The sequence below is a fragment of the Sinohyriopsis cumingii genome, chromosome 8 (assembly GCF_028554795.1).
Source record: "Sinohyriopsis cumingii isolate HCF-2022 chromosome 8, ASM2855479v2, whole genome shotgun sequence".
NCBI classification, from domain to species: domain Eukaryota; kingdom Metazoa; phylum Mollusca; class Bivalvia; order Unionida; family Unionidae; genus Sinohyriopsis; species Sinohyriopsis cumingii.
In genome coordinates, this window is record NC_142968.1 from 19,749,516 (window position 1) to 19,775,654 (window position 26,139).

General features: G+C 34.3%; 1 protein-coding gene across 1 annotated transcript in view; it reads right to left on the minus strand.

The window, feature by feature from the left end:
* Positions 1-2,923: 2,923 nt before the first annotated feature.
* Positions 2,924-26,139, minus strand: part of LOC149793089 (phosphatidylethanolamine N-methyltransferase-like) — a 31,712-nt gene continuing 8,496 nt past the window's right edge. The window contains exons 3-7 of the mRNA XM_089966988.1: positions 16,375-16,490; positions 13,926-14,071; positions 11,619-11,730; positions 7,175-7,249; positions 2,924-4,034 (exon numbers count right to left, since the gene is read on the minus strand). Of these exons, the coding sequence (XP_089823114.1) occupies positions 3,980-4,034; positions 7,175-7,249; positions 11,619-11,730; positions 13,926-14,071; positions 16,375-16,490 (504 nt within the window). The 3' untranslated portion in view covers positions 2,924-3,979. The remainder of the gene's footprint in view (positions 4,035-7,174; positions 7,250-11,618; positions 11,731-13,925; positions 14,072-16,374; positions 16,491-26,139) is intronic.

Here is a 26,139-nt window from a genome sequence, read left to right on the forward strand (position 1 = left end):
AGTAAATTATCACAATTATTTCATGAAAATCCAGCAATTCACAGCCTAGCACAAAATTTATAATCATTGTAGCTATTCCATGGTTTATTAATAATTTTGTTTACCACCATATTTCGTGTCTCTATTCTTGTCTGATGTTTACCCATGTGTATTTATTTCTTAGTTTAAAAAAAAATAAGTTCTTGCAGTTTGTGTTTCATTGGAATTAGGCACACTTCCTCTTTTCATGAGATGGCTGGTGGACTTGATCTTTATTTTACAAATCATCATGTTACTGTCGCGAGCTTTTATGCACATGCCTTTGGGCCTGTCCACCATCGATGTTATCTTAAAACAAAACCATCCCTGTGTCGATATTCATACATCTGCCCTATGGACTTGTCCATTATTTGTATTATGTAAAATATAAAACATTCCATTGTAGATATTCATACATCTGCCCAATGGACTTGTCCATTACTTGTATTGTGTAAAACATAAAACATTCCATTGTAAATATTCATAGATCTGCCCAATGGACTTGTCCATTACTTGTATTATGTAAAATATGCAACATTCCAGTGTGGATATTCATGCTTCTACCTTATGGGCTTGCCCAATATTTTGTTATGTAAATAAAGTCAAACAATCCAGTGTGGATATTCATACTTCAGCCCAATGAACTCCTCCACTGGTGCTATGTAAAACAAAAAAATCCAGGGAAGTAATTTACACATATGCCCTATAGGCCTATCCACTAATTATGTAGAAACAAAGCAATTCAGTGGAGATATTTATAGTAGCATCATGTAAGAACAAAACAATGCAATGGTAATATTTATACATTTCCCGTATGGATCTGTACACTAGGGTCACCCCCCAAAAAAATCCTGTGTGAATTTTAATACATCTCCCTTAAGTGGCTGTCCACTAACGATGTCATGTATACATTCTTTCCAAAAATTCCACCTTCTTGATGACCCTCCTTAACTGTAGCAGATAGTTTGATAGTTATTAGTAATAACTGAAGAGTAGGATTCTCACTTTTTTGTCCGTTTTTGAGACCAGTTTACTTGTAGCCCCAATCCCCTTGCACCTCATCAACACCTAAAGTTGTGACCTTCAACATGTCTTTGACCAATAAAGAAATCATCCTGCATAGTGCTCATATAAAAATCTATATACAGGTGATTACCAAAAATATTTTCTTAACATTTCTAGTACCTTGGGAGATGGGTTGTTAGGCTTGCAGATAATCCGAACATAATGGCTGGGATCATATTGCCACAACAAGGTTGCTGGGTTTCTGACATATGTTGCCATTTTCACAGCAACTTTCTCATAATGATTTTGTAGACAAGTGTAAGTCTACTTATTTGTCTCAACTCCAGAATTGGCAACTGTAAGTCATTCAGGAGTGTGCTGATAGTGCCTAGATCTCTATTGTTCTGGCCCTTGAAAAACCTTTCTGAACAGTGTTGGACCATTTCCCATGCACAGCTAGCATATTCAATGGTAGGTCTAACAAGAGAATGATAAGCCTCTCTCTGGTCATTTTCAGGGCATTTATGGAGACTGCATCAGAGGAAAGTTTATGAACCAGTTTACTTTGGATGTGATATTCTTTACCTTTTCCTCATTCTAATTTCTGTGATAATATACCTCCTAAACTCCCTAATCCTTGTCCTTTCATCATAAATTTGTATACAAATGGCTTTTTTTATTTGTGACACTGAAAAATATAACTTCGATTGATTTAATATCTGCAATTTTCAGATCAACCCTCAAGACAGTCTAGTCTGGTTGTAGGCTCATGCATTTGCTTATGGTTGAGATGACAAGATACAGCCAGCTGTCATCCACATACAGTTGCAACTCTGAGGAGTTCTTGTCTTTTATTTCATTGATGTACAGAAAAAGCATCAGATGAAGTTAGAATTCTTTCAGGGGACCCTGCCCTATCACATCTACAACCTGCTGTTCTTTATTGAAAAAAAAATGACTTAATTGATTCTAATTTTTTTCTGTGCATCACCCCATTTTCCATCTGCAACAGTAACATTTGTGGGGTCTGGCATTAAAGGCCTTCCTAGAGGATCAAAAGGTCAGTTTGCTGTCTACTATCAAAGATTTTGGCAGAACCCTAGAGAAGGCGTGGAACAGAAAGTGGGGAAGTATATGGTGCTACTACACTCCAAATATGAAGCAAACTAGGTAAAAGGTTATAACAATGTAATTTGTTATTTAAAAAATATGTCCCTATTATAATTTTTGAACTCAATGTTCCTCTCTGGAGCAGCACTGGTGTAAGATGGGCATATGTGATGATATTATATTCCAAAATCTGAAGTGAATCAGTTAAGGGCCGTTCCAGTAAAACATACTTATGACCTGGTGAAAGCATTTTCAATGTTGAGATGTTGCCTGCAGATACAATTTAGAATTATTTTCATATGAACTCCTTGAGTTATCAGAGTACCCAAACATATATTTTCTTTTTAAAACAATGCCTTTTCTAGGTTCTATGTATTCCAAGACGTTACTGAACTAAAACTGCTAGAAAACAAAATGAAGCAAAGCTGACCACCCACCCAATCACACCCACTCAAAACAAGTCAAATGTTAGATGCCTCCAGCTCAGGTGCACAAAAAGCACATGTGTAACAAACTGTAAAAATGGTCATGAAACATGGATGGAAAACCACAGTGTATGAAAACTGACCTAACAAAAAACTTCACCATGGTGAGATGGACAAGTGAATGTACAAAAAGAATCAAAGCCACTATCATTATCATTTTAGGACAAAGCTTGTTTCAGGTAAAAATGAATTTATTCATGGAAAAACGGATGGACAGACAGGTCTTGCATACAAGTATGATGTGGCACTTGGCATCAACATTTATTCCTTGAAATTGTATATGCAAAGAAGAAATAAGAAAGAACTTTGTAAAAATATTATTTTATTTATGCAAAAATGCAACTAATATTCTCAGAATATTTAAAAACAATTGCAGCAACAATATCAAATACATAATTATTTAAACACAACAATGGATAAATATTTTAGTATTTCTACTTTTAACCATTTACCTCATGTAAGTACCTCTGGATGCCTCTACTCCATTCTCATGGAAGTGGCTTTCGACGCCTGCTGTAAACAAACAGCCATTTTGAGTTCGTTTTCGTAGTGCCACCTTCAGGGAAAACACCCTACTGGATACTACATTCATTGATGTGAATGACCATTATGTCAGATTGTGTGGTTGCTGTTTAAGATCTGACTGTAATCTGCTATTTAAAGTAACTGTATCATATTCTTCACTCTCCAAAATTGAGGCTGCCAATTTCATTCAGTACTATCTTGCGTTTTCACAATTAGAATCACAACTATGAAAGCGTCAATAACGTAAGTAAAGGCAGCAATTAGTTTTTATGAATTATCAAATTCAGATGATTTAATGATGTAGATGCAGACAAAGAACTTGTAAATTTCAAGTACAAGAAATGGCAGCAATGGTCAGTCACACGGCTTCAATGACTTGAATGAGCTCTCCCAAGATTTTAAAGCACATAAAAAACAGTACCCTCCAAGATGAATATACCCATAAAGTTCAATGACTAAAAATACAACGTCAGAAAAACTGAACTAAATACAAACATTTTACACAGATGACTATGCCAACATTTGAAAAGTGACCCCTATGTTTCACAAAGAAGACAAAATTGGAGAAAATAGCCTTTCAATTTTATACTTGTAACTAACACATATTTGTCCAGTCCATTTTCATGCCACTGACTCATAAGTTTTGTAGTTGTCCAGCCTATTCCATGCCAGTGACTGGTAGGTTCTGCAGTAAATTAATTCAAGTATTATTCATAATGCTGATTTATAAAACTTTGGAATTTCCGTACACAAAGACAAAAGTTTACATAAATACAAGGCCTTCACTCTTAGAAGCAGTTACAAGCACAAAAAGAAGCAATGTCATTAATATCTTGCTATATTACTTTCTTTCCTTCATCTCTTTCCTGATATATTTTCTCTGTAAAAGGCCTGCAAAGGAAACAAAAGATAAAGTCTCTCTTCATTGCTGAGCTTTGGAACTGTATAGATTTGCATAAAAATTGAATCCTACTGCAAACAACATTAACCCAGATCTGCCATTATATAAAGCTCCAGGAGAGCAGGGTCTTCTTTATTTGTTGCACTGATTAGTTCTAAGACTAACAAACTGCATTAACTTTGACCTGTTGACACATTATGCAACAGCAGATCTGGGTCTATGCTGCATGCAGTTGGGTTCATGTTATATGTGAGATATGTGGTATATGATAGCTGCATGTAGGACAGGATTGACCCATGATGCAGACTGCTGCTAAAACTGTCTTGAATTTTCATATTATGACAAGAACTCAAAAAACATGAAGCTTATAAGAAAAAATTTGAAAAGCATCATTGGAAAGACATTTAAGAGGATAAAATTAAACCATACTTGATTACTCCAATAAACATTACTTGATAATCTGAACTCCTCAACTGTTAGCTCAATTTCTGTGTTGATAAGGACTAACAACAAACCCCTTTATGATCTGAAATGTCTGCAATCTGCAAAAAGGACATTTACAAGGGGGCAAAAAGAACTATCAATTATGGTGAAGTGATTCAGTGCACATGCACTATTCATCTTAACCCATTTCTGATATGTAATAGTGTTGTGTATGTACCAACTTTTTCATGTTTCAATGCATGCATGAAATTGCCAAACCAAACACTTCATAATTAAGGAAAACTGGGCATCCTGGAGATGAGAAAATTCTAATCAATACTTCTGCATTTCAATATAATTATCCAATTCTTATACCATTAGTTACAGGACACTTTCGAAAAAAGAATTCTTCAAGAACCCATTTGACTGCCTGTATCCAAATCATCACTAGATTTACAAGGACAGGACAGATGTGTTGCAGGATGGGAAGTCAAAATGCTAATCCTTAATACAACCATGCAACAAATTTTTTGACTGGGTTAAACTTAAAATCTCCAAAATGCCTAACTAATAATTGCAAATTAATCCCCTAAAAATAATATTGCTGAACAGAGTAAAACTCACTAGCTCTTGTTAATGAATCTCCTCAAAATAATATTGCTGAACAGAGTAAAACTCACTAGCTCTTGTTATTGAATCCCCTCAAAATAATATTGCTGAACAGAGTAACACTCACTAGCTCTTGTTAATGAATCTCTTCAAAATAATATTGCTGAACAGAGTAAAACTCACTAGCTCTTGTTAATGAATCTCCTCAAAATAATATTGCTGACAGAACTAAGTGGAGCTGGAATAGATCAGCTGACTGCAACTTTGAAACAAAGTCATGTATTTTAAGAACCTTTTTTGCAAGCAAGGTGGAACACCAATTTCTCTCCACAATCCCCACCCCTTACACATCATTCACTGTTGATTTTCTGCTAAATTGTTTCGGGAAACCAAATGACCAGTGTATCATGTTGTGCTTCTTTATGTTAATTTTATTACAAACTTCTTATATAAGCAAGAGTTCCTCAAAGGAACTGATGATCAACTGTCAAAAAAGAATTTCTAGGAATCAAAAAAAGATTTCTTAACTGCAAAGTGTTCAAGCCATGTATGATATTCTTGACTGATAACAAGATTTTCAAATTGAGCACTGTGTCGGCTATATGTAATTAGACATCATAATAAGTCTTATGGAAAACTAAACCATGTCAATATGTCATCATTCAGCAGGAGTAGTGATAAGATCTTCCAGATGACAATTGTGTCATCCATATTGGATGCAACACTGGCAGCATCTTCATTTAAGACCAACTAGATATGACAAGAAGTGTTCTGGTGAACACCTGTGTCCATATGAATTCTAATATCGGAAGAGAAGCAATAAAAAGATTTCCAAGATGGTAATCATGGTAACTATTTTGAATATTAGATTGGCACCATTTTCTATTTAGGGCCAAGAAGATATATTAAGTCTTTCGTGATAATCCCTCGTTGACATGACCATCCATCTAGGAGTAGACATTTTTTTCAAGATGACCACTCTGGTGGCCATCTATGAGGTCAGATAGGCACCATTTTTATTTCTGACCAACCAGACACCATAATGTCTTGAAAATATCATGTTAACTTGACTTTGCATTTAACAGCAGCAACAGTAACTATACATAATAATTAGTCCTTTGGTGAAAACCCCATGTTGACAGGATCATCCATTTAGCAGTAGTGACAATAAAACTTTTAAGATATCTGTCTTGATGCCATATCTGAAGTCAGGTCAGCACCATTTTCACTTAGGACTCACAAGACATCATAATTCTGATAGGACTTTCCATTTAAAAGAAGGAAAAAAAAATAATATTTAAAAAAAGCCAGCACAGCTGCTATATTACAGAATGGTACCATTTTCATTTAGGTTCAACTAGATATCATAAATCGTTTAGTGACAACCCAGTGTAAACATCACCATCTGCTCAGGTGAAGTGGTGAAAAAATTTTCAAGATGGCTATTGTGGCAGCCATTTCTGATGCCTGAGTGGAACCATTTTCAAATAAAACCAACTTATTCTTTGGATTGAGCGTGTATGTGAAGCTTCATGGTAATCCTCCAAGTAGTTAAGGTGGAGTAGTGATAACTTGTTCTAATGGACTGATGGATATTGGAAACAGGCAACAAATCATCAAATAAGCTCCTCTGTTCTACGACCAGAATTTATTTTAAAAGGCATCTTGCATCACTCTGCCAAGTGTGTTGACCAATCAAAAATTCTGTCCCTTGTGATTTTCATTATGGAATTGTATTTAGCTGTCATAATGTGTTATTCTTATAATTTGAAATTTCATTGTAATGTAAATGACATAGGAAAGACTCTGTGTGTCTATTTTATGAACCAATATTGTTCATATTATGTTACATGTAGAAGTTAAAGTAAAAAAACTTTTCACATTTTCAGATAAATGGGAAAATACTTAACTTTAAAAAACAGTTTATGTGAAATTCAAATAAATTAGAATATTGTGCAGGGCATGTAAAATGATAAATTTAAGGAAAGGCTTTAGCTTGATTTGTCATAATCTTATACATTCAGATATCTATTGTGTCTGTGCATGAAATACTTAAGTTTCAAGGTACACGAGGCAGTTATAAATAAATTACACTTACCATTCAAAGAAAATAGCAATTTTATAACAAAGAGCAACAAAGCAGGTCAGCAGTATTCCAGCTGGACTGGCTTTCCTGAAAAATTATTTATAAGATTTTCACTCATTTGCTTAACTGAAAGTTTTGCTAATTTTGGTTGCGTAACTTAAGTGAAGCATCCATGGACTCATGTAATTATCACTAACACTTAGAAAGCAAGCTCTATATATAACAGGCAAAAATGTTTCAAATTACCCAGTAACATGGGTAATACAGTTCATTTAAATGTGTGATTAGACACACACAACCAAGTGGCAGATAATATTTGTGGAGCAGAGGCACTTATCCAAAGCAACCAAAACTTTCAAATGAGCAGAAATTGCATCTGACTGATTGCTGTATATGATGAAACAGCCAGATTTAGTGATGAAATCTGAAATGGAAAGAGAAGGTAGGGTTGTGTTATTCTAAGTGAATTTACAAGTAGTCAAACAGGATTTGATCTGAAAATATTCAGTACATATTGCCAAAAGAATCTTTCAATCAACTAAAACTCGGGCCACAAGAAATTCCAGTAAGTACCTATTGATTTGGGGGACAATTTATCAGACTACCTTGCTATCAACTGTTAGAAGGTGTTGTCTCTCAGTGGGTGACCCGACAAAAGTGTGCAAGACAAATGCGCACACACATAAGAATGCTGTCAAAAGCGTTCAGTGACAAATGCACACAGGACATAAGTGCACCTAAGAATGTGTCAACAAATGTTCTTACAATATAATGCATTAAATAAATAAAACATATAAATTTGCAAAAACAAATGTTGGTTTATTTACTTAAAATGTTTATTACTCTATTCACGGCGGTCACCCTATATACACTTGTTGTGAAATGGTAACAAACCTATTATTGACTTATTAAAATATTGAAGAAAAGGAGAATATTGTGCAAAACTAGCCTGATTTATGTATAAATCATAAGCAGAAATGTTAGATGTTAATGTTATGAACTTTTCCTTGCAAGTAATCTTCTTACAGTACTGTTCCATATGTTGGGTCCACAGCCTGGAGATGGCAATTAAGACAAATGTACTCTGATTTAGATGCCTCTGATTGTCTGATGCCAGAACGAAATCTCTCAAATTTCAATTCATAGTGATCTTGTTCTTTCCACACTGATAAATTGTAAAGAAGACCATACAATTTACTTGTGTGTATTGTCTTCTCAGTTAACATTTTTGTATTGTCTTCTCCATTAATCTTTTTTATTGTCTTCTCAACCTTATCTTTGTATACATGCACACCTTTGTCTTGCATGTATTTGTCAGGTTGTTTACCACTGCATGCAGTTGTCAGCGCGCTTTTGTCTTGCATGCTTTGTTATGGCACCCTCTCAGTTTCATCTGATACAGTATCTTCATGGCCATGCTATTTAATATTGCATGGCATTATGTACATCAGTGTCACAAAACCTCGCTATGTAAGCTTGCAACGTGTTATGTCCTTCAGTGTCTTCACGACCATGCTATGTGATGTTGCAAAGTGTTATGTCTTTCAGTGTCTCCATGACCTTGCTGCGTGATGTTAGAAGGTGTTATGTCCCAGTTTCTTCATGACCTTGTTATGTGATTTTGTAAGGTGTTATTTCCCTCAGTGTCTCCATGACCTGGGTGTGTGGTGTTACAAGATACTATGTTCCCAGTATCTTCATGACCTTGCTATGTGGTTTTGCATGGTGCTATTTTACCTCAGTGTCTCTATGACCTTGCTGGGTGATGTTGCAAGATGCTATGTTCCCAGTATCTTCATGACCTTGATTTGTGGTTTTACAAGGTGTTATTTCCATTAGTACCTCAAAATGTGCATTCAAAACCTTGCTCAGTGTGATGTTGCAAGGTGTTACTGTGTCCCTAAGTGACAGTCACATGACCTTATTATGGTGATTTTACAATGACCTGTGTCCTTTAATGCCTTCATGCCCATGCTGTGTGATTTTGCAAGGTGTTATATCTCTCAGCATCACATGACCTTGCTATTTGCTGTTTCAAGTGTTATGCCCCTCAGTGTCTTCATGGTCTCTCTCTGTAATATTGCAAGGTGATATGTCCCTCAATGCCAGATGACCTTGTTATGTGATGCTGTAAGTGTTATGACCCTCTGTGTCTTTATGACCTTCCTATGTGATACTGCAAGATGTTATGTCCCTCAATGTAACATGACCTTGCTATGTGATGCTGTAAGTGTCATGACCCTCTGTGTCTTCATGACATTGCTATGTGAAACTGCAAGATGTTATGTCCCTCAATGTAACATGACCTTGCTATATGATGCTGCAAGTGCTGTGCCCCTCTGTTTCCTCATGACCTTTCTATGTGATTCTGCAAGTATTATCCTCAATGCCACATGACCTTGCTATGTGATACTGCAAGTGTTGTCCCTCAGGGTCTTTGTGACCCTGCTATGTGATGCTGTAAGTTCTATGTTCTATGTCATATGACCTATCTGTGATGCTGCAAGGTGTTTGTCCATCTGTGTCTTTATGACCCTGCTATGTAATGTTGCAAGTTTTATATTCCTCAATGTCACATAATCTTCGTATTTGATGCAAGCATTATGTTCCTCAGTTTCTTAATGACCCTAATATATGATGCTGCAAGTGTTATATTCCATCAGTGTATTTATGATCTTGCTATGTGATTCTGCAAATGTTATGTTCTTCAGTGTCACATGACCTTGCTATGTAATGCTGCAAGTTCTGAGACTGTGTCTTCATGAACATGCTACATGATTCTGAAAGCACTATGTTCTTCAGCATCACATGATGTGCTACATTTTCATATATATATATATATATATATATATATATATATATATATATATATATATATATATATATATATATATATAATTGATAGTGTCTGTTCCTGACATATTGTTATATACGTTTAATTTAAACTGTGTGCTTGACCTTTGTCCATGATTGTAAGTTAATGTAATAAGCAGGATGTTTACAAGGCCAACTTTCGTATGTGATATAAAGTTATAAATAGGTTGTTTAGGAGCTAAGAAAATTCTAGAAACAGAATTGTTTTACAATATAACCAGGATTTTCCATCAGAATGACTCACATCTAGGTCAATTAAAAATGTGTATCAATAGGGACATGGTAAACAAATAATTCTTTACTAATTTAGGATTAGTCTTAAGGAATCTTTAACAGCTGTGTTTAGATATAATTTCATTCGAATTATGAAGTGCTCATTGACTGTGGATTAACACATTACTTTGGAATTAATGTGAACTCATTCAATGACACTCTTGACTGAATCATTGTGGTAAATCTGAACATTCAAGACTATTGGAATTCATTCAGGCCATAATGTTTTATGGACATGTGACAGGACATTTAGGATTAATTGGGATTTAGTTCAAAATATTGTCTTTTGAATTTTCATTACTTTTATTGTAGGAAAATAAACTGCTTGCTGATTTTACTCAAATTGCTGGCTTCACTTTCTTTTACATATTTTAAGGCCTAGAGTAATAACAATACTTCCATATGCACATATTCCTATGTCCCATCATACAAGAAATTTAGATCTCAAGAAATGGCCACATCTCCATTATGATGGTAACATACCATTTCAGGTCTTGCTTTTTCCCTTTTCTTGTACTGAAGCATTAGCTTTCCAGCAGACATTCAGAAAAAAATTTGAATTTTTTTTTCACTGCTAAGTAGTTCAAGCACAATAGTTGAATTGAAATCAGAATCAAAGAATTAATAATTTTGAACATGGAGATGTCATCATTCCATTGTGAAGTGCTTGTCATCTGATTTAAAGTCACTTACATCTGCTAATAAAACTGGACAAACATTATTAAACCAGTCTGAAGATTGATCCATTTAACTCTAACATATCACTTGCATTAAACCCTTCAAGCTTGCTAAAATCCAAGTCAGAATCCATCTTTATTTATCTGAACTACATGTGTCTTTAAGTGCAAAAATGCCATTAACTGTTTTCTGATTAAACCTCATGTATTAAACTTCTATCAAAATCAAGAGTAAACCATCCCTTCATTGGTTATGATAATCAGAAACAAGTAAACTTCTGTATTTTCAACTAATCAGCAATTAGTTTACATGGCGGTAATGTATACATACATGCAGCATTGGGATTCTGAATAGAGCTAGACTATATGCATATATGCGTCAGTGGGGAGTGCACAAGTGTTATCAAAATTGCATAGATGCGTCATTTGGGTTGAGGAGCCATTTATAGGTGCAGCAGTGGTACCTAACAGCTCAACACTTTTAAAAAGGCTTTTCATCGATATAATTTTAAGAAAACACTGAGATGTGTCAATGACAGACAGGGAGACAGACATCAATTTATCCAGAAGACAAGTCCAGAAAATGTAACTTTACTGACATTTTTGGACCAAAACGCATTCCATATACTTACACAAGAGCTGTTCCCAAAAAGTTCAGGGTGGATCCCCAATACATTGGATTATCCATCAGGTTAAAAGGGAAACATGTAACCTTTTCATCGAGTAACATTCCAAAGTAATCACCTGTGAAGAATCCAATATTAAGAAACTACGTTATCACTGAAAGCAAGAAAATAAAAACTTTTTCAACATTTTTCCAACATAACCAAACTGGTTGGGAACTTCTTTGAAGGAGGTGAAAACCATCTCTGAAACTGCCAAATAACTTTTATTAAATGAGTTTAATATTTTACATAAACAAAGAGCCACTTTATCTACACAAAAATGAGACATAAATATGTTTATTACACTGCTGTCATTTGTGGTAATATAGCAGCATCATAATTTCTACATATATACAAATGTTTAAAAACACCTCATGATGTTACAAATTATGTCATAACATTATGCAAAAGACAGGCATAATAACCAAGGCATCTGAATTTATTTCAGAGTCATTTCACTCCAATATTCTGCAGTTTGGCCAAATAAATATTTTTCATCATGCAATAAATAAAGTCTAACATCCATGTTAGTTTAAAATGAAATTATGAAACTCATCAAGTGGTTTGAATTTTTTGCTTGCAAAAAAGAAAATTCGATTTGTTTCATAAATTTGATTTGAAATGACCACTCATGTAAGATTCTCTATAAGTGTACAAATGTATAAGAACCTAACAGCTGTATTCAAATTTCATAACTTACTTGATACTGGTCAAATTATGCCAGCTCCAACAAATATTTCTTCTCAACTCAAAGCTCTACATTTTATCACTTGCAATGCTCTAGACAATATTAGGGCTGTTCTAATTAAAACATGCTTGTGTGTGTGTGTGTGATTTGGATTTTTAACACAGCTTTAACAATTTTTCAGTCATATCGCTATGATGTCTGCAGTGTGACAGTTTATAGTGATGTCTAGCACTGGGGCATCATGCCGCACACATGTAGCATGATATCCCACCAAGTCACATTACCCTGACACCAGGCCGACCAGTCCTAACACTAACCTCTTAACACTGAGCGCCAAGCGAGGCAGCTGTTAGTACCATTTTTATAAGTCTTTGGTATCACTTGGCCGTAGTCAAACCCATGACCTGCTGCAATCGAGGCAGACGCTCTAAACACTAGGCCACCAAAGCGGTAAAATATACTTGTGACCCATATATATAATTAAAATTCTCTACCATTTTCATATAAACACTTTGATTAATGAGAACACTCAACAATATATTTTTTATATAAAAAAAACTGCCTTCCATGGGTGCCAAATCTGCTTAAATGGAAAAGCCCTTACATATTTTGCAGGACAAGTAAAATTAAATGGCTATAGCTGACCTGTTAAGCCCATGTTTAAATACACAAGTTTAACCAAACTCTTAACAGAACTGCTGACAATGGCAATGCTGTTGTTTTCTGAAAGTGACTACTTTGTGTTTTCATTAATGTGGGTTGATAAAACTCATGAAACAAACATTTTAATGGTTAAATAGTACCATAAGGTGCCTGCTTACTCTATAAAAGAAAGTTAACAAATCCCTGATATTTGATGAAATCCCTTTAAAAAAAATTGTGGAAATAGAACATTTTAGGACAACTTTAATGCAATAAAACTGGACTGTAATGAATTCATGTGTATCAATTTTTAAAGTTTGGAAAAAAAGCAATGTTTATTGGTACATAAATTCAATGATTTGGGGAAGGGTTCCTTTTGTTTCCACAGGAGAATATCTATTGTTTTCACAGGAGGGTCAATGTCTGTTATTTCCACATGTGGATCCATGTCTATTGTGTTCAATGGAGGATCAATGTCTATTGTTTCTACAGGAGGATTAATGTCTGTTATTTCCACTGGAGGATCAATGTTTGTTATTTCCACAGGAACATCAATGTCTATTGTTTCCACAGGAGGATCAATGTCTTTTGTGTCCAAAGAAGGATCAATGTCTATTGTGTCCAAAGGAGGATAAATGTCTATTGTTTTGACAGGAGGATCAATATCATAGATTGTAGCAACTTCAAAATTAAAAACAAAATTGGAAAAAGTTAATCTGTACTGTCAAAAATGATGTTCTTTGTAAATTTTAGCACTAAAAGATAAAATTTAAACCTGACATGTCTTTCCAGGCTTTTGAACAACAATCAAATACAGGGTGTATACTGTTCAGACAAGTGAATATATGGCCGTATAATAAAGGGCACAATTCTTTATTCCCCTCTGTAGAAAAAGACAGAGCATAAAATATATTAGTGTAATATAAGATCTATTAATCTGTTACCTAGGAATGTTCCAAAGAAGCCCAAGGCAAAAAAGCTGCAGAAAACCAAAACACAGCCAACAGTAATGTAGAGGTAGCCCAGCCATAGAATCCAGTTCTGATGTAACACCTTCCAGCGAGGCTGGCTGTTTAGGGCTTCATTAAATCTGGAGTGTAGTGAATGTATTTGTAGGTCAGTTAGATGCTCATAGATAATGATTAATATAAACAAAGCAATGGACTTAAGCTATGGTACATACTATAAATCAAGGGCATACAAACAATGTTAACCTGTATATACATGGGAACCCTGCTATAACATGTTAATTGGGGTCAAAAAGATTTGATCGCTTTAATAGCAGGGTTGTGTTAATGCAGGGTTTACAGTATTTTACTTTTTTCAGAGAACAACTAATTGGCACATATACATGTTTTCATGTCTAATGACTATGACGAATAAGGTGTCAATACCGTTAACTATCATGCCATTATGGCATGCATTCATCCATAACGCATGTAATTCCATTGAAAAATTGTGCACAGATTTACAATATTCAATAATTTTGTCCCAGATCATTGTGTCTGAATTCAACGTCTAATATATATATAGCATGAACAGAGTATTAACAATGTTTACTTACCGTCTAATATCATACTGTTGGGGCTTGCAATTAATCCATAATACATGTAATTCCATTGCCAAAATTGCACACATATTTAAACTATTCAAGAATTTTGTCACAGACCATTGTGTCTGAATTCAATAGGAAAAATGAACAGCAAAATTAGGTTAAGAAAGATGAAGCACGTGATCATTTCATTACGTTCCAGTATCTATGAATAGTGTCTGTACAAATTTCATCCTGCTAAAATTTTCTCATATGTGTTTCCATGTACATTTATCCATTGTAAAATTCCAATAATTAACACTTAAACACCTATTCGTTTGAACGACTAAAGCAAGAATAATTAACAATCAACACATGCTTTCAGAGTGCATATAACTTTTACTTCAGATTTTGGGAATATCAACAGAAACGTGTGAAAACTACTATATTAATCATTGCGCAAAGTGCTGAGAACAACCTGCATTTGTGAACTTGCTTTTCCATAATGATAAAATATTAATTATAAAAAATAGGAAATTGATAACGAGTTCATAAGCAAACACCATACACATGTAAAACCAAAGAACTAAGTGCTGTAGGCCTGCAATGGTCACAAGTCACTTTTATAAAAAAATTTAAGCTGAGTGCATGTACAATTTCATACCCTTTCAATTTCCAGCTAATAAAGTGGACATTATTTACTGGTCAACTGATTGCATCTAATAACACCACCAAGCCCAGCAAACATGTTGGAAGCTTTCGTTTTTTTAATGTTTATTAAATTGTGAGAATCTTTTATCAACCACTGCATTGTCTGCTGCTTGATTGTGTATGCAGTTAAAGAAGAAACAAACGTTGGCTATTGTTTGAGCAATGATTGTATACAGAATTAATTGAAGACAATCACAAAGATGACTTACCGACTTTACTCATGGATTAGTAATAAGTAACATTTCCAATAATGTTTATTTTGGCATAACACTAAAAGAACCTGGTGAAATTGTTAAATTTCTGAAGCTACGCCACAATCCTATTATATTCAAATTCATACGCAATAATAAATATTTTACACACTATTTCTCATACTTTATAAAAATTAAAAATTCTGGGTATGAGAAAAATACATGTACATGTATTTAAAATTTCAGGAACCACGCCATGATCATATTATGTTCGAATTCATACACTATCTCTTCCCCAAAATGATAATACATTTTTTATACACTATTTCACGTACTTTGAACAAAAAATATTTTTTCATGTGCAAATGAATATACAAAATTTTGAGAGCCATGCCACGACTAGTTGCTGCTAGTATCTTTTTTTTTTTATTTGGGGCTTAGATTACACAAATTTTGTTTTAATGGTCTTGTATATGCTAAAGAGCACATAGTGTCAAGGGCCGATATAATATGTAGGTTAGTCTGATGCAATCACTCAATTATAATCTTTTTACCAGACCAGGAATTTAGCTTTCATGCATTTCTGTCTTTTGCTTTTTGGTTACAGAGTGTTTAAACAACTAGAAAAAACGTAATTACAAACCAACCTTATGGAATAAATATTGGCACAATATGTCCGATATCCAACATGTCAAGTCAGCAATTGGTCATTTGAGCTCACTTGTTAGTCATGTCCAGCAAACACTGAATGATAATAATCAATAAAGCCCATTGAATTGGTGGGATACAGATGACATTAATTTAAACTGCAAACTATTGGAGCCAAGGAAATTATATCATACTCATAACAAGACACATACAAAATCTTTTTTACCAAACAATGGGTTTAAACAATAGAATTTCCCCCAATTTTACATGGAAATTTATAGACTGTACAACAATAAATCTGAATATATTCACCTATAATCCCTGATGACTCCAAGGACTATAATAGTTACAGCTAGCACACTGCAAGCAACTTTGGGTGACCCAAAAATCTGGCTCAGCTTCTTTGTTCTGTATTCCCATCTTGCCACCTGTTTTAAAAAAAGAAATTTATAGAACTCCTGCATTGCAATTTAATTATTAAAATATGGTTGAATGTAGCCCAAACAATTAAGATCAAAGTATTTACAATTCAAGCATGCAAAATAAAATTAGGTCTTCAAAAAAGAAAATTTTAAGCAAAAGAAAATTTTAAGCAAATTTAATTTCGTATCATAAATCATTTTTAATTTTAATCAAAAATTTGTTTCTTGCTATGTCATGCTCAAAGTATTGCATATTACTGGGTTAATACATTCCACATTACTAGGGTACTGTATAGTACATAACTGACTTGATGTATTTTATATTACTAGAGTACTGTATTATATATTATTGGTGTTGTATATTACAAGGGTACTTTTTTGTGTATTACTGGTGTAATGCATTTTATATTACTATTATGGTTGTTGTTGTTGTTCTGGGTTTAACACCATTCTCATTGCACAACAGGCTATATATGGTAGCCAGTATAACTTGTAGAGAAAGAAGCCAAGGAATGCCACAGTAAGAACCACCAACCCATGGGATTAGCTACTGGCAGCTTTCTCACATACTCACACTGGCCAAACCCCCGACTTGAAAACACAAGGTCAGAGGTGAGACGCCATTGTTTGGTAAAGGCAAGTGCTTTAGACCACTATGCTACATAGGGCCCTTATTACTATGTTTTTTTAATTATATATAGTATACTTGGTAATGCATTGTATATTACTAGGGTACTGCATAGTATATTAGTGGGGTAATGTATATTACTGGATTAACGTATTCTATATTACTGGAGGCGGGTAATGTATTGTAAGATACAGTATTGTATGTTACTGAAGCAATGCATAAAATTTACTCAAGTGATATATTGTATATTACTGTGGCAATGCAATGTATATTACTAAGGGTAATTACTGCATATAACTGTATATTCTTGTGGTTATGTATATTACTGGAGTAATGTATTGTATATTACTAGGTGTCACAGAATTGTAAATATCCCTTTATTTATTAAATACATGTACTCGGGTTTTGTTTTTTGTGTACAACAATACCCGATGGTGATTTACGTATGTTATACAATATTTCAAAACAGTGAGTTCGGTTCATCCTATGCCACATGTGCAAAGTGCTTTCGATTGGAAAGACCGAATACTTCCCGTGCACAGATGATGTACGGCTGCATTGTCTGTGCATAAATGCCTCACCATAATACTAAAAGCTTCACATTATGGAATGTCTTGTCAGTAAGTGGTCTACTTAAAGACTTGCTCATCTTCAGCTGTAGTGGTATGTGAGTTATTTATTAATTTCTTGTGTATAAGTTATAACTATTGTAGTACACTGTACCATGTTTATTTTTGTATATTTTCTACGTAGCTTCAGCTTATGTAGTATAATGCAAATATTTTCTGTTTTTGTTTGTGACTTAGCAAGAGATTTACATTAGCAATATAAAGCCACATTTTTAAGAAACATTTAGTACCATAGGATTCTTATCAGGCACAGATAGGTTCACTTCTGAACCTGTTTATTGTTTTGCAATTATTGTACTGATTATGTAATCTGTATAGCTTACTGTATATAGCGTCATTACATTTTATTGTATATGCCTATGTCATGCCTGTGTACACAGTGTTAGATGTATTTTCAGCCGATCGATGTTGATGTGGTACCAGCTGTAGAGCTAACCACAGAAGTTGACCACAGCAGCTGTAAAGCTGAACCATAGCAGCCGTAGAGCTGAGTGAACAGTGTTGCTGGTCGATTAGCAGGTGATCGGGCTTTGCTGACCGATTAGTAGGTGCTGATTGCCTGATTGACCAATGAATTGAATGGTGATCTGTGACTATCTGGAATACTGACTGCTTGATTGATGAGTGTGACTGGTAGCCAAGTGTGTCAGTGACAGAGCGTCAGGGATTGTCCTGGTCTTCGTCAATATCACAAATTGCGATTTTTTTCCTCCTTATTGGCAACAAAATATACCATCTGGTGATTTTTTTTTTTACGACAACCTTTTTGGCTGTTTGATTTGTACATACAATCATGGATTTGGAGTGGAGACATTCAAAGGGACCACGAAAGGAAGCCACAAACTTGGATACACAATACACTGGAACCTATCTGTTACATAAACAAATATGTTTTACATTTACAAACCCAAATTACAGTGCATTGTTACATCATAATCTGCTTATGTTGACATCTGGCCTGAGTACTGTATGCTGTGATACACTCAGTCATGCTACCGGACTATACCTACAATTGACTGATATCTTAAGACGTGAACAGAAACAGCTACAATTAACTGAACAATGGCTAATACTTCTGTTGTTTTTTAAATGTACCAATAAAATAGTTTTCCTGAAACTTCAGAGAAAACTGATTTTTTTTTAAGTAACAAGTGGTGTGTATAAATACAAAGCAAATGGAAAAAAACACAATCAGAATTATATACTGTCAACAGTGCAAGTTTATCATGGGTCAATGAAAGTTTATCATCTCATCCTAACACTAAGTTAAAAAAAATTTGGATTTAGTTCAAATTCATCAGACAATAGTCACTGAACCTGATGTTATACCTGACAGTCAAACATCATCTACATGTGGTGATGGTAGTAATACTTCAAGTGCAACACCACATCATGATGAACGGGTCAAAAGTTCCCGAAAATTTCTCGACAGCTGGAAACTTGGGCATCCATGGCCGAGATATGATACAAAGTTAAAGCAGATGTTCTGTGATAAATGTATCAAGGCACAAGTTGTCTATTCATTTATAAGTGGCTGTGATATTTTGAAGGAGTGTGTCACCAAACATGAATCAAGATGGGGGAAGTAATATATGTTAATTTTGCTCATCTTTTGCCATCAATCCCATGTTACAACTCCAGGGACTTAAACTACGTAACAATACAGGAGTGAAAGAATTAAATTAACTTACAGCATGGTGAACGAATTCCTATTTCCTAAAAGTCCTTTCAATTCCAATAGTTCCAAGAAATCCAAATATGTTCCAATGAAAAATGCCCCTTCTGTGTTGAAGTTTCAAATGTACAGAAAGATTTCCAAAGAATTCAAATAGTCGCTGAATAAATTTAGTTAATACCGTACATTTATTCTATCATGTCATGCTAAAAATAAATCTTTTCTAAAACCAAGCTGGGAGACTGAATCCAAAAACACAGACTGGGACCTACCATTGGAAAGTTTTTTTGCGGCATATTTAGGCATCATTTTCACCAAATATTCACCGATTTTTTGGGTCCAAAATACATGTGAAAATCTCACAGGAAACGCCGTTTCTCCCTGTGGAGTGCATTATTCCCCTGCTCTCAATGTGCCCCTATTTCATATTCTGGTCGGCTGTGCCCAAACTGAATAATAGCTAAAGGTTAGCCTCAAGCTTCTTCAACATACTTATAAGAAATTGCCTGTTCTACAGTGAGTGAAAGCACTAGCAGTTAATTGACAAATAAATAATGTCCCTTTTTGTTAAAACTATGAGTGCCTAAAATGGGTGTGAATTTATGTTAACAATTCAAAAATGGTCTCAAGCTACCATACATGTGATATTTATTTCCCACATTTTATATCCCACCTTACTTCCTTATTGTTAACTCATATATGCATATAACACTGCTTACTAAATAAGATATTTATTCCAAAAGTTTTTTTTGGGGGGGCCACATATGCTCTGTGATATGTTTCTTCATTCCTTCTTTTAATTTAATGATGGTAATTAATGCTTATATATATGGTTATTAATGCCAGGTGTTGACTCATGTAAGTTTCATCGGTGGGAATGGAGATCCAAGTTTGTCTGTTGAGAAAACATCTACAGCATTCAGTGATCATTCTTGGGATTTAAGAAGCAATTCGCTTTTTTCCCGGTTGAGTTGTTGAGGAGAGCAGATGTGCTTTGGATGTGCTCTTAACCAAATAGCACGTACTGAGCAAACATGTAGGAAATTTACCGGATAAGTAAGCATTCTTTTCAGCTCTTAACACATTTATGTTTCTTTTCCTTTTTTTCTTTTCACAATTTTTAAATTTATTTCAATTTTTCTTTTTGTGTTTACAAGGGGATGTTTTCTCCTTTTGAATTTTGATTTTCATTTTTGTCAATTTGCTATTTGCATTCTTACCTAGTCTAAGATTAGGAGATAGTTAAATGCTTGTGTAGTTCATTTATTCAAATATTATTCATATATTAAATAAATCATATACATTTACAGAAGAGTGAGATCCACTCACTGATATTTCTGAGCGACAACAATTCACCACTCAGTGTAATGGCAGTAAATGAAGTAGATGCTACAGAGCGTGACCATGTGGCAATACGCCCAGCAGCCACCAAGCTTAGGGCATACTTCAATACAATGATTGAAGGTGATGTAGGATGTAAAAAACTAATAGCCTTTCACCTAGAAGGTTGTCAGACTTTAGATTTCGGGCAGATTGAAAACTGCCCCAAGCAGGCAGAAATTTTGACGGCATTGAAAGTACAAGGTCTGCAAATTCAGGATATAGAGGGCCTACAAAATGGGGGTAAAAGTAAATACATATTGTACCCTAAGAACAACACTCCTCTAATTAAAGAAAGGGAAATAGAGATCAAAGGGTTGAAAGTAAGAATTACTGATGCAGAGCCCATAGTCAGCGAGGTCGAGGCAAAAACAATCGATGTATTCGTATCTGGCCTCCCTCTGGAAGTTGATACAAGGGAAATTATTGAAAAGCTACAAGAAAAACTAAGAGTGCCTGTTAAAAGCAGTAAAATGGCAACAGTGTATGGCTTCCAAACTGTTAAAACTGGAGTGAGAATAATACAAGTACCAAAGCAAGAAGCCAGAAGAATTCCAACTTACTTCTATGTGATGGGCTTCTTGCTTAGAACTTGGTACAGAGGTTCAGATAGAGAGAGACCTTGTAATAAATGTAAGCAAATTGGTCATGGACCAAAGGAATGTACAAGTCAGCCGAGCAGCAATAAGACCCCAAAATTACGCTGGAAAACTGGCCTCTAGTGTACCAAGTACAACAAATCAACCTTTGGAGACTGATAGTCAAGACGAAATTGTAAGAACTATACAGCAAGTAAGTAAAGAGAGTGGAGAAGGGATACCAGTCACCCTACCAGATTTTGAGCAATCAGAAATAAGGGAGACAGGGGATGAGATACAAAAGACCTCAAAATGGACGCAATTCTTCACCCCATATAAAACAGTAAAAGAGACGGGCAGAAAAAAGGGGCAAACCAGCACTTACAACAGGTTTGATGTGCTAAGAGAAGATGACAGGGAATTGGAAACTGAGAAAGAGGTGACAGAGCTGAGCGGACTGCTGCCCCTTACATCAACACCTATACCCACCACAAGGAAAAAGAGAAAATTAGGGAAATCTCTGTCAATGTCATTACCAAGTGACGATATATCAACAGAAGAAACATCAACAATAAAAGAAGTGAATGAAAATATCCCCCGAAAAATGAGAGAACAAAAATTAAAGGACATGACAGAAAACGGGAATGAACAAACAAAGGACAGAAAAAGTGACCCTGAAAATGAAAATGAGGGCAAAGACGAAAGCGGAAGTAACGAAAATGATAATGATGATGATGATGATGACAAAGATGAAGAACTCAAACTGGAACTAATCAAATGCAAATTAAGTATGATGGCATCGGACAAAGAAACAGATATGGAAACCGAACAGGAAAATGAAACTGACCTTACAGAAAACAAAGCGACTAATATATCGGAAGCCGATGGGGGGCCAGTGCCCCCAACTAACTAAACATTTTATCTTTAAACAACTACTAATAACAAAATAAACAAATAAATCATATACATAGTGTAATAATTAGAAGAAAGTGGCTACCTGGAGGAAACAAAAATGGAAGGAACAAACTTCCGAATTGCTTCAATCAATACTAATGGATTAGATAAAGATAAAGTCAATAAATTAATAAGCTTAACTGAGTATGATGTAATCCTTTTACAGGAGACTCATAATAATTTTACAAAAGAATTTATAGCCATGATAGAAGAACAAATGGATGTAATTGTGATTTTAAATAATTTTAAGCAAGATGATATACGAGCAGGGGGAGCCACAATTATTAAGAACAAAACTGGTTTCAGTTGGGAAAGAATAGAAGAAGGGGAAAATTTGAAGGGAAGGGCAATACATATACTTTTAAATAAATTACATATAATCAATGTATATTGTCCAGCCACCAGATACAAGAGACATGAATTCATCCAAAATTTAAGTAAACATATCAACAACAACACAATGGAACAATTAGTTATAGGAGGTGATTTTAACTGGGTGGGGGAGAGTGTAGACAGAACAGGGGGACTATCAACAAATGACTACAGTTCAAGGGAAATAATGGAAAAACTTTTGAAAGACCACAATCTAGTGGATATATATAGAAGATTAAATTTATTAAATACAGAATACACACATGAATACAAAAACAAGGGGGCTAGAAGATTGGATAAATTTTATGTTACTAAATATGAAGAAAAAATACACAAAAAGGCAGAAATTATTGATTTCAAAATTTCAGATCACAAATTAGTAAATTTAGAAATGAACTTAAATAATAGGAAAAAATGGGGGAAAGGGATCTGGAAACTAAATAATAGAATACTAGAAGAAGAGGGTTTTGTGGGAGAAGTTAAAAATGAATTAATCAAAATAAAGAATGAAAAAGGGGACATTATAAGTAATATATTATCAGACTGGGATGTACTAAAAGATAAAATTAAAAGAATAGCAATTTATCACTCAAAGAAGTGTAGAAAAATACAACAAATGGAAAAAGAAGAATTAAAACTAAGACTTAAAATTAAAACATTAACTGATGAGAAAAGGAAAACATAACGGATAGGCTGAATCAAATAGCAGAGGAAGAAAGAAAAAGTTTAGAGATAAGAGCATGAAAGTTTAATAAAATTTATAAAAAGGCAGAAGGTCTGTATAAAAGGGAGGAAATGAGGAGAGGAGGAGAGAAAACAATAGATAAATTAAAAGATAATGGAATAGAAATTAAGGATAAAAAAGAAATAATGGGGAAAATAAGAGAATACTACACTAACTTATACACGTCTCAAAACATAGATACACAGGTAATATTAGATTATATAGAAGGGGTACCATGTGAAATGATATCGTCAGAACACAGAAACCTGTGTGACGATTTCATCACAAATGAAGAAATAATATCCACCATTAAAGAACTAGCAAAAGGTAAATCTCCAGGGAGAGATGGACTCACTGCAGAATTCTACAAAAAATTCCAAAGTGAGTTAGCGCCGATTCTTGAATGTTTATATAATAATATACTTTTAAAAAATGATACAATGTCTAAATCCCTGAGGGAAGGGTTAATAACAATTATATACAAAGGGAAGGGTGACAGGGAAGAACTTAAAAATTGGAGGCCCATCTCCCTCCTAAATACAGACTATATAATATTAAGTAGAATTTTAGCAAATAGAGTTAAAAAAGGAATGAATGAAATAATAAATATGAATCAAACTTGTGGGGGGAAAGGTAGAAACATTCAAAGTAATATTTTAAATATAAGAACTATAACTGACTTTGTAAAAGAAACTGGTACGAAAAGTGCTATGGTACTTTTTGACCAAGAGAAAGCTTTCGCCAGATTGGAACATAACTATATACAAAAAGTATTAGAAAAATTTGGTTTTGGAACAAACTTCCTAAACTGGACCAAAATCCTGTAAAACAAAATAACTGCAAGTGTACAGGTCAATGGAGCTGTAACGGAAAACTTTGACATAGAAAGATCAGTGAGGCAAGGTTGCCCACTGTCAATGCTATTATATGTAATAGCAATAGAAATTCTAAGTATTAAAATCAGAACCAACAAAAGAATAGAAGGTATCAAAATTCCAAATTTAAAAGAGGATTTTAAAATGCTCCAACAAGCTGATGATTGTACAAACTTTATTAAAGACTCCAATTCCTTTAATCACTTGGAAAAGGAATACAAATCTTTCGGAAAAGTGTCGGGGTCAAAAATCAATCATGACAAAACTGAGATACTAAAAATAGGGAACTGGAGGGGAAACCACCTGGGTTTACCACCAAACTTAATTAAAGACAGGGTTAAAACCCTAGGAATTTTGTTTGGAAAAAATGAAGAAAAGGAAAACTGCAAAAATGTAAAACTGAAAATAAATGAAAATATCAAAATCTGGGCACTTACGCCATTATGCATAATGGAGTGAACACAAGTTGCAAAAATGTATTTATATTCTAATTTGAATTATCTTTTAAATTCTGTAGATGTAGGGAACAATGAATTTGACAAAACTGATAATGACATTATAAAATATATTTGGAATTTTAAAACACATTATGTTAAAAAATCTACACTATATAGGGCCATGAAAAGGGGAGGACTGGCCCTACCAAGTTCAATTTTAATTAAATGTTCCAATATTTTAAATAGATTTAAAAAGCTAAATAACCAACCAAAATCTCCTTGGGAAGCGTTATATATTTATTGGTTTGGTTTTACCATTAGGAATAGAAGTCGATATATACAAAAATAATAAGTTAGTCAAAAAACTGGAAGTACCAAGGAAATTTAGGAATATAAAAGAACTTTTATGAAAATGTAGGGATATTGATGAACTATGGGGAATTGAAACAAAGAAAACTTATAATTGGATAAGGGAAAATTTAACCCTAAGAATAAAAAATAAAGTAGAAGAAGAAAATATCTCCGTTAATTGGGATAGAGTTTGGAGGCACTAGGCAACATCGGCTCACCCAAGATTCAAAGCATAATGTTCAAGTACTTACATAACGCATGGTTAACTGGAGAAGTCACACTACGAAGAAGAATGATTAGAACAACTGTTAAATGCCCCATGTGCAAAAAAGCAAATTTTATGAAATATCATGCTATAGCACAGTGCAAAGAAAGGAAAACTGAAAGAATTCAATTGATAAAGGAAATCTATAAGAAGGAGAAATACAGAAGAAATCAAATCCTATATTTAGATGGCAACTTCGATAAAAATTTAATAAGGAAGATTACGGATTATATAACTACAACAATGATGGCATGTGGCCAAGTCATAACAATTAAAAAATAATAAATTATAATAACTAAATTAAGGTTCATTTAAAGATTTTTGGGGCCTGTGGACTGGGGGTGAGGAGAAGGGGACGGGAGGGGGCGCTTTGGAGGGCACCCCCTTATGGATGTCACCTTGAAATGGACTGGAGATCCCAATCTTGCTCTCTGACTCTGATGCTCTCTGGGTCGTGAGGCAACAGGAATCTCTAGATGTGTTTTAAGATTAAAATAAATGTAACAATTCTAAAGATAAATATAAAAAAAATTAATTTAAACATAGGCACTGTGTGTACCTTAGAACTATCTTTTTTGATTAGGGAAAGTTTTAAATACTCTAAAAAATATAAACAGGGAGGGACAGGGATCCTTAATGTGGAAAGTACGAGATAAGGACGTCATGGGGCCATGTCACATGGCGCCACGCGAAGTGAACAGGCCTATGAAAGAGTTTTGGAAAACTACCCCAGGTAGGAAAACTTACATGCATAACATAAAAACAAAGACTCTCATGTAATTTTCTC